Source organism: Manis javanica, chromosome 15, assembly GCF_040802235.1.
Source record: "Manis javanica isolate MJ-LG chromosome 15, MJ_LKY, whole genome shotgun sequence".
Taxonomy (NCBI): domain Eukaryota; kingdom Metazoa; phylum Chordata; class Mammalia; order Pholidota; family Manidae; genus Manis; species Manis javanica.
In genome coordinates, this window is record NC_133170.1 from 68,885,578 (window position 1) to 68,900,291 (window position 14,714).

A 14,714-nucleotide genomic window follows, 5' to 3' on the forward strand; every position below is an offset into this window, starting at 1 on the left:
CTAACTTCCCTCATGGTTACAATATGGCTGCAAGCAACATCAGGGACAGCATGCTTCCTTGCACACCATATTACCTTTCTAAAACAAAAATACAGTAAATTCTAAAACACATCTTGTCCCAAGAGTTTAGGGATAAGAGGATGGAGATCTTAGTATGGCTAAGCTACAATTCACTGGAGGAGCTAATGAATAGGTAAGGTGAAAATCACGTGGAATCAAATTTCCTTAGAAAACCAATATCCCCAATCATTTCCCTTCAGCAATGTGGCTACTTCTTGAGTTTAGCCTTAGAGGAAATGACCAGCTTGTGTTTTAGGGCCATGTGTATGAAAAATGATTATCTTTAAAAAATACCAAACTCAGGCTAGTGAAGCATGCTCACACCAGGAGACAGAGTGGGCGTTCTGGTTCAGGCAACTTGTCAGAATCAAACACATTAACATTTCTGCAAGGAAACATGTGAATATCCATGCCAGGTGGTATAAGTGTCAGGTGACCTGGGTCAGGCTGGCATTCCCTGGGTCATGCTCACAGAGGGTGTGTGTGTGAGTACTTCTAAAGGAAAATAAAGGGTGAATTCCCCGCTCTGGTGACGTTACTCTTCTCTTATTTGTTTTTCTTTTCTCTTCTTTTTTTTTTTCAGAACAGGAAGAATCTGGTTCTTTTTCGTGCATGTAAAGTATGCACCAGGCACGTGAGGTTGAGAGCCAGGGTAATACAGTGAATGGAGACGAGAGCGGATGACAGTGGAAATTTGGCGGTGTGAGCAGCCCAGTCGGGGAATGAGAGCGTTGACTGAGCCAAGAAGTTACTCAGTGTCCGGGTCCAGCTGGTGGGGTAAGGACTGGCGGAGGAGTATGTTCGCTCTGGTCCCCTCCAGAGGGCCCTGTGTTTTCCCGGCGCCTTCCAGGGGAGAACGCCTCATCTGTGCAGGTCACAAAGACCCCCATTCCACGGTTCGGAGAAAGGCCCAGACGCTGGGCTGGGGGCGGCGCAGCGAGGCCACGCGCCAAGCAGCCCTCTGGCGCCGTCGCGCACGCAGCCACAGCAGCCATCAGACTCGCGGCGGCAGCAGGCCGGGTAAGTTTAGCGGTGCTGGCGGCCGCGCCTGCGGCTCCACATCTCCCCCTACTGGGGTAAAGCAAAGACGTGGTGGCTGCCCCCAACTCACTCCGACTTTCAGCTGCCCTAAACCTGGAAAATATCACGGTCCCCTCAATTAAACATAAATAAATTCCAATGTATAAAATGACTCCAAGAAAGTCCAACAAGCTTCCATTTCCCCCACCTTCAATAAAGATTCCCAATTAAGAGTAACTTGTGCGTGCTTCTGCACCCCTGCTTGGCTAGTTTCCCAAGCAGATGTTTAACTTACCGCCAGGTTATGCAGCTTTGGATCAGTTTTTACAGGCTCCTCCCCTCTCAGACCTGGCATTTCATAATCCATGAGGTTATGGGTCAGGCTTTTCCTTTAAAAGCAGATTATTAAAATTCAGCAGCAGGAGGGGAGCCTGCCTCCCTTACCCCAGGTAATTAAATATTAGGTGGTAAAGATGATCTCTGCCAGAGAAGAGACTCCATTCAAGCAGTATTTGCTAAAAGCTTATCATGTGCCCAAGACTACAAGACACTGTAGTGGATAGACTGAGGCCCAGGGCACAAGAGGGCACCTGCTTGATGTTACCTACATTATCACAGTGCTCCCCAGAAGTGGCTAAGCTTTTCAATTCCTCCCAGGAATGGCAAACTCAAATTCCTGCTGGTGCCAGGCATTCTGGAGGGAATGTGGGAATTGAGGGAAGGAGACAGGCAGTAAGGGAAGAGCAGAACCTGCAGCCAGGAGAGTGAGTGCTGAACCCACATTCACATTTTAAAATACTGCTTGCTAAACAGAAGTGAAGGCCCTGAATTTGCCCTGAGGGCCTTGAACTTGAGACCCTGGAATGAGAGGGTGCTAAACTAGGGGCCAGGACACCTGTGGGGTATCTGAAGGCCCAGCTGTGAGAATGGGGGTGAATATGTCTCCAGGGAACAGAGCGGGCCCACCCCAGAGGGCACAGAAAGGGATATGCCTGTACTGGCATCTGGAAGCTGGAGAGAAGCCCAGTGCCCCAGGGGGAGGCTGGCTCTGTGTGTGTGAATGTACAGCACCAAAAAGGTAGGAAGATGATGGCACCTCCAGCTCCTGGGGAAAGACACAACCAAATAACTAAAGGGCAAGATAAACTGATACATGGAAATCCTGATTCACAATCAAGTTACATTCATCAAGTGCCTGTTATGTGCAAGGCTTAATATACATTATTTTAATATATATATGAACTTTATTTACATTATTTTATGCTGAGAGGTGGGAGTGAGTATCCCGTTCTTCAGATGAGGAGACTGAGGCTCAGAGAGTAAAATCACACTGTCAATGAATGTCAAGTATACTTAAGCCATGCTCTTAGAAGGTACATCACAGATCCATTTGGGACCGAAATAGACACGAACCCAGAAAACTTTCTGGCCTATATGAAGTTGTTGCTGCACACAATTTCAGAGCTGAAAGAGGTCCCAAAGTGTATACCCTTTGCCCAAACCTTACCAGTCAGGTAAATGCTGATATAGCCTCTACCCCCTATCTTGAGGGCTCTATCCAGAGTAATTAAGCTAAAGAACGATTGTCTTTATCACACTTCCCTGCCTGTGGGAATTTCCCAGCATTAGATGTTTTCCTTCAAATATGATTTACCAAAGTTCAGTTAGTCTTTAGAAACCCTCTAGAACATATCAGGGAAAAGCCAGAGGTTCCTACATTGTCAGCCACCATTGTCCTATCACCCAGCAGCTTGAGAATCATTTTCAAGCCTACATTATCATGTAAGATAAAAATGTTCTAGGTTACAATAAACAAAATACTTGATAAGAGTGCCCTAAACAAGAGTGATGCTATTTCACTTAACAAGAAGCCTAGAAGTAGGTAGTTCCAAGGATGAGGCAGTGGCAAACAGGGTCAATAAGGACCTAAAATTTCCTTCCTCTTTCTTCTTGTGCTCCTCAGTGTGACAGTGATATTCCTCATGGTCACAGGATGGTTGCCACAGCACCAACCATCATGCCTTCACAATACTTTCCAAAAGCAAAAGAAAGGGAGACATGGACAAGTTCTTTTTGTCACAAAGAAATTGGAATGGACTTTTCCTTATGTCTCATTGACCACATTGGGGTCACATGCTCATCCTTAGACTAATCATTGACAAGGGAAAGCGGGGCTACCATAATTAGTGGGTACCAATCATGATTCATCCTCTGGGACTGGGCATGTTAGGGAGTGACAAAATCAGAGTTCCTGGGTAGGAAGGAAGAACTTAGGGTATTCTTAAATTCTTTCTAGCTGCTGTTACAAATAAATCCCCACATTTCATTGGCTTAACACAACAAAAGTTAATTTCTCATTTTTGTAAGAGTCCATTGAGAATGTTTGTGGCTAGCAGGTGACTTCTTCCACACGTTGATTCAGAAGACCTGTCTTGTGGCTCTGCCCATTTATGGTTCATCTATGAAGGAAAGAGAGGATGGAAATGTCACATCTGCTTCTTAAAAGTCACGGTCTGGAAGTGACACACTTCCCCTCTGCTCTCACTCCATTGGTGAGAACTCATCACATGGTCTTATGTGGATTCAAGAGAAGCAAGGAGTAAAACCCTAAACCACTACCTCAAGCAACTTTGCATGAAGGGGAAGTGGCTGTTCGGGAGGCAATTAACTGCTCTATCACAGGCTGATCTTACTGCATTCTTGCTTTTAAGAAACATCCAGGCTTTTCTAGACCTCTTTGCCAGTCACTTCCCCTGGATGCTGCCACCTATACTAGTCACACATCATTCTCTGAACACTTCTTTTATTCACTTGCCTCTCAACCTTTGCCCAGGCAGTTCTCTCTATCCAGAATTCCTTCTCCATTTTTCTTCTCTTCTTGATGAACTCCTATTCATTCCTCAAAAGCCAAATTAAAAGTTATTTCCTTTGTGGAGACTTTTCCACTATTTCACTCTAGGTGGGATTCATAGTGCCTTGAAGGCTGGCTTATCGCTGAATTTCCTACAATGTTTAGCACCCAGTAGGGGCTTAGTTTGTGTGCTAAATGGATTTAAGTACTTTAAGCCTGAGAACTCATTTAGTTGCAAGTGATAGAAAACTTATCTCAGCTTGCCTTAAGATAATATGTTGGTTCCTGTAATTGGACATGATCCTGATGTATCTTTAGGCTTGGCTATATCCAGGGGCTCAAACGATAGGTTCAATTTTTCTCCATTTTGTCTTCTCTCTTCCATGGTGGCTTTATTCTCAGACTCCCTGCAGAGGCAAGAAGGTTGCCAGTCGCTCCCCACCTCATTCACCTAGGTTCAAGTGTATCAGGAAACAGTCTTTTTCTTCCTGAGTATGCATGCTTAAATTCCACTCCACTCTGCACGGACTAGCCAGGCGCCCATATCTGACCGCTCTGGCCAGGGGGTGGGATTATGCCGATTAGCAAGGGATCTGATTACTCTGATTGGCCCATCCAAGGTCATCCTGCGGAGGAAGAAATGACCAGCCAGTAATGGAGGGTATGGCTTCCCACGGGAAGTCCAGGGTATTGTAACCAGGAGAGAAAGGATTGCTGGGTCCCCTCCAGCCACCAGAAACATTCATTATACTGGACCTTCCCCATATGAGACAACCCATATCATTACCACGTCATACATGCCACTATGTACTGAGCACTTACTGTGGGCCAGTTGCAGTGCTAGGCGCTTTACCAGTCCAACAACTTGTGAAGCGGCTTCTAGAATTTCACCTGTTTTCTAGATGAGGAGGAAAGTGAGGCCCAGAGAATTGAAGTGACTTGCTCAAGGTTAGTAAGTGGCTGAGAAATAATTTTTGCTGAAATCTGATGATTGGCACAACCAGCACTTAAAACCACAGCACTGCAAGCCCCTCAGTGGCAAAGCTTGATGGCTCTGCCTCGGCAGCTGGCTCCCGCGGTCTGGGATCAGGGTCCAGTGGGCCTCACAGCCCTGCAGGGCTGTAGGGTTAACATTGTTATCCCCTTCTCCGAGTACCAGATGAAGTTCAAGTTACGTGATAAAATGCCTCTCAGTACCACTGGCTTCTGTTTTAAAAGGTGTGTCTGTGGGGCACCCACAGCTGAAGCTGAAGATGGGCATATTTAGTTCTAACCTCACAGGGGACCCACCATCTGAATGCCATTTTGCCCCTCTTCTTTGGGAACACAGGGAGCAGGAGGGTAACTGACACGTCGGAACCATCTGCCCAGATCCTAATAATAGATGGTGAGAGGAACAGGTTTCAGGCAAACATTGCTTTAAAGAAGAAGAAGAAGCCTCTTCTCACACCCGGGCAGCCATCTGCCGTGTGCTCCTCACGTGCCAAGCTGTGGGAGGAGGAAGGGACTGCAGGGGGTGGGGAGGGGAGAGCGTGACGCTGGGTGCTGACCGCTGGCAGGGGTGGCTCACAGCTCTCTTCCTTTTGCCACTATGGACAGGGGGCATTGCAGAGGGAGAAAGGAGCGCTCGCTGGCTTTGATTTCCCTGGGTCCAGTGTCTGAGCAGAGGGCAATGGTAGGTAACAGTAGCTCCTGGGTAGAGTGCTTATTGTGGGTCAGGCACTGTGCCAGCCACTGTACACATATTAGCTTATCTAATCCTGACAACAAATCTATGCACACTCATTTTATAGATGAGAGACTGGGGACACAGAGAGGTTAAGTGACTCACCCAAGATCACACAGCAAGGCTGCATCTTCAGTATGCAATAATGAGTTCAGCTTCCTGTCCACCCTGGCAACCCAGGGTGGGTTTTCCATGTAATATATAAGCAGTTGACCTCACCCAAGCGTGGTGGTCTTCCAGCTCCAGCCCTGCCCCAGGCTCCTCCTGCCCTCCATCCTTGAACTGAAATGTGGGTTTCTCTAGTCACCTAACTCATTCCTCAATGGCCCTACTGTCTTACCCAGCTGAAGAAGCACAGGAGGAAAGCCTCTGAAGCTCTCCAGGAACCTTCAGAGAAGATCAGAGGGCGGCAGGCTGAGGCTGAGTTTTGGAAGCAGAGGCAGCAGTTCGGGAAGATGGTGGAAAGTTGGAAGTCTTTTAACTTCCACTCTCAGCGGAAGATCACAAACCAGCAGTAAGTGATGGTCAGTTTTGTATGCGTGAACTTGGAGAAAGTTTTGGGCTTGGTTTCATTAAGCTTGCCTTCTCATGTGGCTTCTAGGGCAGGGACCCAATTCTGAACCCAATCTGGATACCCACCTGGGATAGCTTCAGCAGGGAGAGATTTATTCTCAGAATCCAGGACGTCTCAGGGACTCCCAGGGGAGCAGGGCACCCATATCTTAGGGAGGGACCCAAATGTGAAACCATTTCTAGTTCCTGTTTTTCTCCCCTTTCTGAATCTCAGCCCTGGCTGGTGGGAGATGGCTGCCCCCGACTCCTGAGCTGCCAAGGGCCACACAGAGAGACTGTCATGAATCAATTCCAATCCCAATTCCAAGAAGAAGAATCTGATTGGCTTAGCTTGGGCCAGTGCCTGCTCCTGGTTCAATCAACCGTGGCCAGGGGAGCTGGGCCATAGAACACAAAGCGGCCACTGGGCGTCCTTCCCATGGATCTAGCAATGGAAGTGGGGGAGTTCCCAGAGAAGGGGAAATCACCAAGCTGTGAATATTCCACAGATTTCCTGTTTGTGTGTCTTTATGGGATATGCAAGATATAATATTTGAAATTTGATTGTCCTAGGAATTGGTGGATAGTTTCTTTGGGCAATAGAAAGGTGTTCCCTGGGGTTGAATGAACAATATCAAAAAGGTATTCTTAGCTTCTCCTCAAGGGAATGTAATTCCTTAGCTACATCCATAATGTTTATACAGGCAGCAGCAACTGCCTATTATTAGAAAAGCTTACTGGGAGATGATGCATGAAGTTCAGAATAGGCAAGAGTGGTTCTTTAGATTTTCCTCAGATTCAGTTCACTCAGAGCTACTGTTGGTCCATATGGGATCTTCCTGCGAATTACAAAAAGGCAGCCTTTCATAAGACACTTTACTGCCATCTGTTGGAAATATTGTCATTTTGTGGGGATCTTGCTAGAACAAGACAAGTGCCTTCCAAAAAAATGTAAGAAGTCAATAAATCAACGATTATTTTTCAAGCCGATGGTGTTCCCTTGAGCTGTGCAGTCCACAACCTGCACCTCTGTGCCTGGCGGCCCTGATTCACAGCCTACCCCTGATGGGCATCAGGAAATGCCTCCTTCCTAGCATGTCTCTAACAGTTTCGCTTGAACTTTACCCTTCACTCTTAGCCTTGCCCTACTTGACCCCAGTCCATTTCATCTGGTTTCACTGTAATGGAACTGGTGGGAGGCAAGTGGAAGAGTGGAGATTTTAGATTCTTTGAGTGAAACATCTATAAGTAGGAGCCAGAAGTGGGGTGAGCTGAGTGAGGAAATACTGTGGGCCCAATATTTAAAGAGGTGCTTTTTCCCAGTGCTGACCCTGTACCTATACCACCCCAAGAGTCAAGGTGTCCTTAAATTTGGGGGTGCCTCATGGCCCCCATCCCAGTCCTAGTCCTGCCAACAAGACATACAAACCTTCCTTTCGCTTCTGCTGAACCCTCTGGAAGCCTAACTCTGGTGGATTGTAGTGCTCTTTCTCTTTTCTCTCCGCCTTAACAAAGACCCCCTTCCCAAGAGGGGCTTAAGAGGGGGAGAAAATCCTAGCTGCCAGGTTTAGAAGACAAGCTGTTCTAGAACTAGGTGTGCACTCTGATGGTCCCTAGCCACAGGTGGCTATTTACATTTGTAATTAACTAAAATAAATAGCATTAAGAATTCAGTTCTTTGGTTGCATTTACCACATTCAAGTGCTCAATAGCCACATGTGCCTGGTGGATGCTGTGGGATAGCACATGGAGAACATTCCATTGTTGTTTGACTGGATGCTGCTGTGTCAGAACAAGGGTCGGCAAACCATGGCCCAGGAGCCAAGTTTGGCTGACTACCTGCTTTTGTAAAAAACGTTTTATTGGCACACAGCTCTGCCTGTTTGGTTATGTGTTGCCTTTGGCTACTTTGTGGAGTAGTTGCAACAGAGACTATCGGCCTGCAAAGCCTAAAATATTAACTTTTGGCCCTTTATAGGAAAAGGTTTGCAGATCCCTGCCCTAGAACGTTCTTTGCTCTTCTACAGTGGTGCTTCCAAAACTTTAATGTGCATACAAGTCACTTGAGGATCTTGCTACAAAGCAGATTCTGATTCGATAGGATTCCATAGGTCCCAGGTTGGGGCCTGAGCATCTGCATTTCTCCACATTTCCAAAGTGCACTGAGGAAACACTGCAGCAGGTGTAGGGTGCCCAAGCTTTGGCAGAAACTTGGCCTCAGTGTCATTTCTCATTGTTTAGTTGTGCGGCAGCCTCAGCCTTCTCTTCCCTTTTCAAAAATCCCTTTTCGCCCACACTCTCACCCCTTCTGTGCTCCAGAATAGGGAGAGGGAGAGAAAGGATGAGACTCATGTCAGCCAGTTTAATAAATCATCAGCACCCTGAGCAGAGAAGCTGGTGGAGGTTAGAGGTTACTCTGAGTCTCTGTGTTGATGCAGAGTCAAAAAATCTTGCCTGATGGGTTTGACTCTCATTACCAGAGATAATTGTCTGGAAAGTCTGGAAAGAAAGTGTGCAAATCAGATGCCAGAGAGCCACCACAAAATAGAACTTGGGGGCTCCTACCAGGTCTAGGAAATGGGTTTTGACAGGCTCAACTGCAAATTGGTCCCTAGGCAAAAAAAAAATGCCCTTCAGAGAAGGGTGGGGCAGGTGGAAGTCACAGTGAACTGGGCTGCAGGCGATCTGAGCTCTAGACCTGGACCTGAGACCTTGGGCAAGTCTCTTCCACTCGCTGGCATGGGAAGTACCTTGCTGAGTCTCCTTTCAGAGCTCAGCCTGGAGCATCTGATCAGGGCAGATTCGGAGGGTTCAGGATTAATCACGTGCTGCTTTCCCAACAGCAATGAAATCAAGACCCCCAAGAAAGAGCAGGATGAGATCACCTTGCTTTCGAGGTTCATTAAGTCCTCAAAGAACTTGGATCTGAATGAGAAAAACTACATGGAGCTGCGTTTTCTGCTGCAAACCAAGGAGGGCTATGAGACCTCTTTTGAATCAATGAGAAAGCTGTTAGCTGAACTGGATGAGAAGGTATGGTCTTTCTCTGAAAGAGTTAACCAGAACACAGAGCAAGGGGAAGGAGTGAGGGAAGAACCTGTGATGCCTTAGGCCAGATCTGATGACCCTTATATCCACCACAACTTTTCTAAAGGTGACTATGTTCATTCTCCCCACCGTCTTGTGACACCTAGTCTCCCAGTGCTATTGATCCATTACTCCATTGTGGTCTCTAGTGCCTTCCCGCTACACTTAAGATAAATTCCCAAATCCATACTGTACCAGTCAGGAGAGGTTAGGTTATGCTGCAGTAACATTCCACACACACACACACCCACTGCCCAGTGGTTTAAAACAATAAATGTTACCTCCTCGTTCATGCTACATGTCAATAATGGATTGGTTAGGGGTTCTTACATCATCCTGATGGGATAGTCACCATCTTGAATATTGCCATGGAGGAGTAAAAGAGAGTTCTGGAGAGTTACACTGGCAATTGAATGCTACAGACTGGAAGTGACATGTTACTTCTGCACATGATGCATTGACTCAAAATAGTCTACCAAACCCATAAATACCCAAAATACCCATACCCCATATAGTCAACTCTACCCATCCACAAAAGGGTCCAGGAAGTACAACCCTCCCGTGTATCCAGAAGGCAAAGAGCTAAAGACGTTTGTTGGACAGTGTTAGTGGTTAATCTCGTCCTATGGCTTGAAAGGGATCCAGCCCCTGCTTACCCATCTGGCTTCATCTCACATCATTCCCTCCTTAACTCATCTCACTCCAGGTGCAAAAGACTTTTTTCAAATATGGTAAGCCTTTTCTCACCTCAGGGCCTTTGCACATGCTCCCCCGCCCCTGCTGCCTGTTGTTCATGTCTCAACCTAAATGTGACTTTCTCAGGGAGGCCTTTTCTAGGCTCCTCTCTCCAGTTTAAAATATGTCCCCCTTGCATTAGTTAGGTTCCTGGCCAGACACAAAAAAGCATGCTCAGTAAGGAACTTTGAGAAGAGTTTTATGAAGGGACTATTTACAAGGATGTGGGCACAGAGTAGGGATGTTGAAGCCCTGTAGGGTTGGCCACAGCAGTCAGGGGGGAAACTCTGGAACATGGAGATAGGAAGTAAGCTGTGGGAGTGAATACCCTAACCTCTCTCTTCTCACCCTCTGATCCCCTCTGAGGGAGCCACTGTGGACTCCTTCTAGGTCAGTCTCCTGGGGCACAGAGCAGGGTGGGGAGTGGGCCCCAGTGCACCCCTTAACCTCTCCCATAATGCCCCATGGCTCACTGCATAGCTCCTCACAGTGGTGATTATACCTTAATATGGGTGTATAAATGAATGAGAAAGGTGGCAATAAAGTGAAGAAAGAGGAAAATTGAAGAGAAGATGGGGACATGGGTCTTCAGAAACATTAGGACAAGGCAACCTAATTTGGATCCTCAAGAGAATATGGCCCTCACTGCCCAGTACAAAACCTCTCTTTACCCAATTCCATTCTAGGAGACGTAGGTCCTAGAACGCCTCCTACTGCCCCTGCCACACAATGCCCAGAGGTTCATCCTTGCAAGAGGTCACGGGAGGCAAGGACTTCACTGGGCCCTTCCTAGCCTCACAAAACATAATATGCCTATGCTTTCATGCTGGGAAAGAGCTTCCCACACAGGCAACACATTTCTCCATCAGGCACAGCCTTGGATAATATCATCGGGCAGAGGCTAATTACTCTCAGCATCACAAAAGCAATGTAGGACGTAAAGGTGCCAAAGGGAACAGGATGCTAGATTTATGAGAGCTACCAGAAAATGCTGCCATCATAACTTCCTCTGACAGGTAGCTGGAGCCTGAGTCCTCCACTTGGGTAGGGGTGGGCATCCCACAGCCTAGAGATGCTGCCCACACATGCAGTAAAACAAGTCACTGGTTTTATTTCACAGGGTGAGTTGGTGGGGGTTGTGTTGAGGATGCTGCCTGTGCAAAGAGCAGGAGAGGAGAACAAAGAATAGGAAACTGGCTTGACTTGAACCTGGCTGTCCAGTCTGTGAAGCTCTTTCTTCTGGCTCTTGAGGGAATTTGGCAGAGTACATGTGTTCCAGTTAAAGTCCAAAGCCTGGCTGATACCAGTTATAAACGGCATTTACATGCCTTGCTGGTTTGTATGGCACCCAATAGTTTCCTTGGTGCCTGAATAGTGGAGCTGCCATCAAGCAAGTGAGGATGTGTTGGGCTGTAGGTAACAGAATTCTTGGCTAGAAGTGGCTGGGAAAAGGGAGGTTTGTTTTTCTCACATAATGTGTCATCTGTCTGAAAATAGACTATGCCAAGGATGGTTCAAGCAGCCCTACAGTGGTGGATTGGTCTTTTTCTCTCTGATCCTCTTGGTTGCCTTCCCCTCGTGGTCATAAGATGGCTGCCAAAGCTTAGCTGATACAGCTTCTCACATAATCACATTGAAAGATATGAGTAAGGAATGGGAGGTTTTCTTGCATAATATTCTCATCTTACTAAGGAGAGAATATTTCACCAGATCTCTCCAGCAGATTTTCCTTCATTCCTTCATTGGCCAGGGCTAGGGTAAATTCCTACATATAGGCCTATCACTGGCAAAGGGAAATGAAGTTTCTAGAATTGGTTTGGGGTAGACCAGGAGCAGCAAACTACAGTGAGAGGGCCAAAGCTTGTCTGTATATGACCCTCCAGCAAAGAATGGTTCTTACATTTAAAATGGTACTACAAGAACCTACATGATAGCCTGAAATGTTTACTGTCTGGACCTTTAAGAAAAAATTTTCCAGCCCCTGGTTTAGACTAATGATGATTTATACCCTGGGGCTAGAGGCGGAGCCCACCTTCCTTGAGTAAACTACTGCAGTAAGAAAATATTTTTTCTCATATAACAGCAAGTACAAAGATAAGGTAAGCTTCGGGGTTGATTGGCTTGGCAGCTCAATTATTTTATCAAGTGGTTGTCTTTATTCTTTGGGGCAAGATGGCAGCAGCAATTCCAGGCACCACAACAGATAGGACAATATCTTCGATAGGATACAGACCATCTCTTCCTATGACTTCTTTTTAGGAATGAGGATTCTTTTTCCAGAAGCTTCCCCACCAGACATCCCTTCTCAATTCAGAGGTCCTAACTGGTTGAGCCTTGCCCACACCTGAATGCATAAATCATAGGCAGAGGGGATAGAATTACCCTGGTTAGCTTGGATTCAATCACCTGGGGTAGGAAGTTGTTGGGTGTCAAGCACCCATCATGTCCACCACAGGTCTGGTCGTGGTCACCTCTGCCAGCTGCCTGGGTCTGGACCACTCTTCTGTCTTCTGCTTGGATCTCTTGCTGCCTAAAAGCATCTTTCATCAGTGTACTGTGGTTCTTCCATGACTCTAAATGTGGATTGTAGCATGAAGACAGCCACAGATAATAAATAAAGAATGGGCTTGGAGTGTGCCAACACAACTTTATTTACAAAAATGGGCAATGGGTCACGTTTGGCTGAGGGCGATAGTTTGCAGACTTTTGGTCTACAAGATGTAATCAGAGGACTGTATTATTTATAGCAGAATCACAGAAGATTTCATGCTACAGACTGATTTCAGGCTGTTGTATCTGCAGCTCAAAGAACATGATCCAGGTTATGCTGGTGATATAGTTTCCATAATTTCTGGATAAATCAGTGTCTTTTAGAACTGAATGAAAAGCATGTGTTTATATGTAAAAGACAGTTTAATCCTAGGTACAGAAAACTAAAAAGAGGGTTTTCACCTGCATAATGTCCAGAAGGGCATTGAAAAGTCACAAGGGTTGGAGAACAATTCTTGGACGTTTGGTGCTGTTTTACACGTTGCAGGGTGTATGGCATCTTATGACCTGCCCACCTGGTGCCTCTAGTAAAAAAAAAAACACTCTACAAGATTACAGAATGCCCCTTGGGGGACAACATCATTTCTACTGGAAACTATGCCTTTGGGATAAGGTGGAACTTATGCCCACAGATGAATGAAATTGATCATACACAGGTGAGAACAAAAACTCAAAATCACCTAATTTTACCTCAAACTGTTTAAGAGAGAGTAAGTTGAATTGAGCATGTATCCAAGAGAGAAATTAAAATTCCACTTACAGGAAAAGAAAGAATATTGCAGTTTTTGTTGTAGCACATTTGAGTTAGTGAGCTGCAGAATTTGTACCTGTACAGGTGTTAATTTACACAGCTGGGTTTCTCTCTTTCTCGCTCTCTCTTTCAGATTGTTCAGGTGGAAAAAAAGATTATAAACCAAAAACAGATCTTCACAAAAATACAGGAGGCCAATAACCCCCATAAACTGCAGAAACAGATCCATGTTTTGGAAGCCCGTTTGAATCTTGTAAGTAAGGTGTTCTCTGCAGCTTTGCAAACAACTCTGCCTTTCTTTGCTCAGAGTAAAGAATGAAGTCTGTGGAGCCATTAGCCGAAGATACCCATCTCTTTGGCTGACTCAGGAGGTGAACTACTGATGAACACACAAGCCCGACAGTGTTTTAAACTTTTCCAGCCTGCTGCACTCACTCTGTTCCACTCGCCTGTTGGCCCACTGTTGCCCAAGGCACCATTCTCTTGCTCTCTACACCTTATCTACTATGCTGTTGTCCCCACATCCTCTACCCCAATCCCCCACCACTCCTGGATGCTTACTCTTAGTTCCCAGACTCAAAAATTCCTGCTTGTTTTCAAGAAGCAACTCAAGTATCACCTTTCACCATGAAGAACTAGTTAGACCTTCCTTTCCCATGGCAATTTGCTCATGCCTCTGTTAGGCCCAGTGCCTTTTGGTTGTTGATGTTCTCTCTGAGAAATATTTAGCATAAACATGAATAACTTGATAAAGAGAAAAGTGCTGTTTCCCGATCACCTTCAATTTATATGACTTTTGCATTAAGCAGGATTCTCTAAATAACAACAAAAAAAGGGAATGTGTTTGTCATAGGACTGAAAAATTCAGGGGAAGAATTGAAGACTTTCCTCTGGGTAGAAATGACTTCATTCTTGGGTGGCCCCCAAATGTGAACACCAGCAAGAAAGAAGCATCTATTTCCTAATTCAATCACAAGTCCCAGGGAAGGTTCCCATTGGGTCAGTTTAGGTCACATGCCATCCCAAAACCAATCACTATGGCCGAGAAGAATGGAATGGACTTGAGTCATGCGACTACCCTTGGACCATACCCCTAACCCCCAAGTCAGGGGAGGGCAACCCTATTTAACTATGCAGTCTGAAATTTGGAAAGAAATAGTTCTAGAAAAGCAAAAAGAAATGAAGAAGGAACACTGGGCAGGCCCAAACACATTCCAGTCTGACTTGTGATACTGCAGCTTCCACATGAGCCAGGAGAGAGGGAAAATGAACTGATTTGGAGGGAAGTCTCTCACTGTCTCACAAGCTCTTAGTTTCCCCAAAACTTTGTTCTACCAGGCTTTAACCACAGATGGGTGAAGCTAACTGAATTGGATCTCTGT

The 14,714-nt window shown here is 46.0% G+C and overlaps 1 protein-coding gene across 4 annotated transcripts in view; it reads left to right on the forward strand.

Moving 5' to 3' along the window:
* Positions 1-649: 649 nt before the first annotated feature.
* The window catches only part of CCDC63 (coiled-coil domain containing 63), a 39,098-nt gene continuing 25,033 nt past the window's right edge, over positions 650-14,714 (forward strand). Inside the window, exons 1-5 of one of the 4 annotated variants that reach the window (XM_073223936.1) lie at positions 963-1,080; positions 5,531-5,610; positions 6,002-6,181; positions 9,053-9,242; positions 13,466-13,585. In XM_073223936.1, coding sequence (XP_073080037.1) covers positions 9,153-9,242; positions 13,466-13,585 — 210 coding nt within the window. In that variant the 5' untranslated portion in view covers positions 963-1,080; positions 5,531-5,610; positions 6,002-6,181; positions 9,053-9,152. Of the gene's footprint in view, positions 1,081-5,530; positions 5,611-6,001; positions 6,182-9,052; positions 9,243-13,465; positions 13,586-14,714 lie in introns of all 4 variants that reach the window. The other 3 variants (XM_073223935.1, XM_037014592.2, XM_073223934.1) reach the window with 3 other exon arrangements.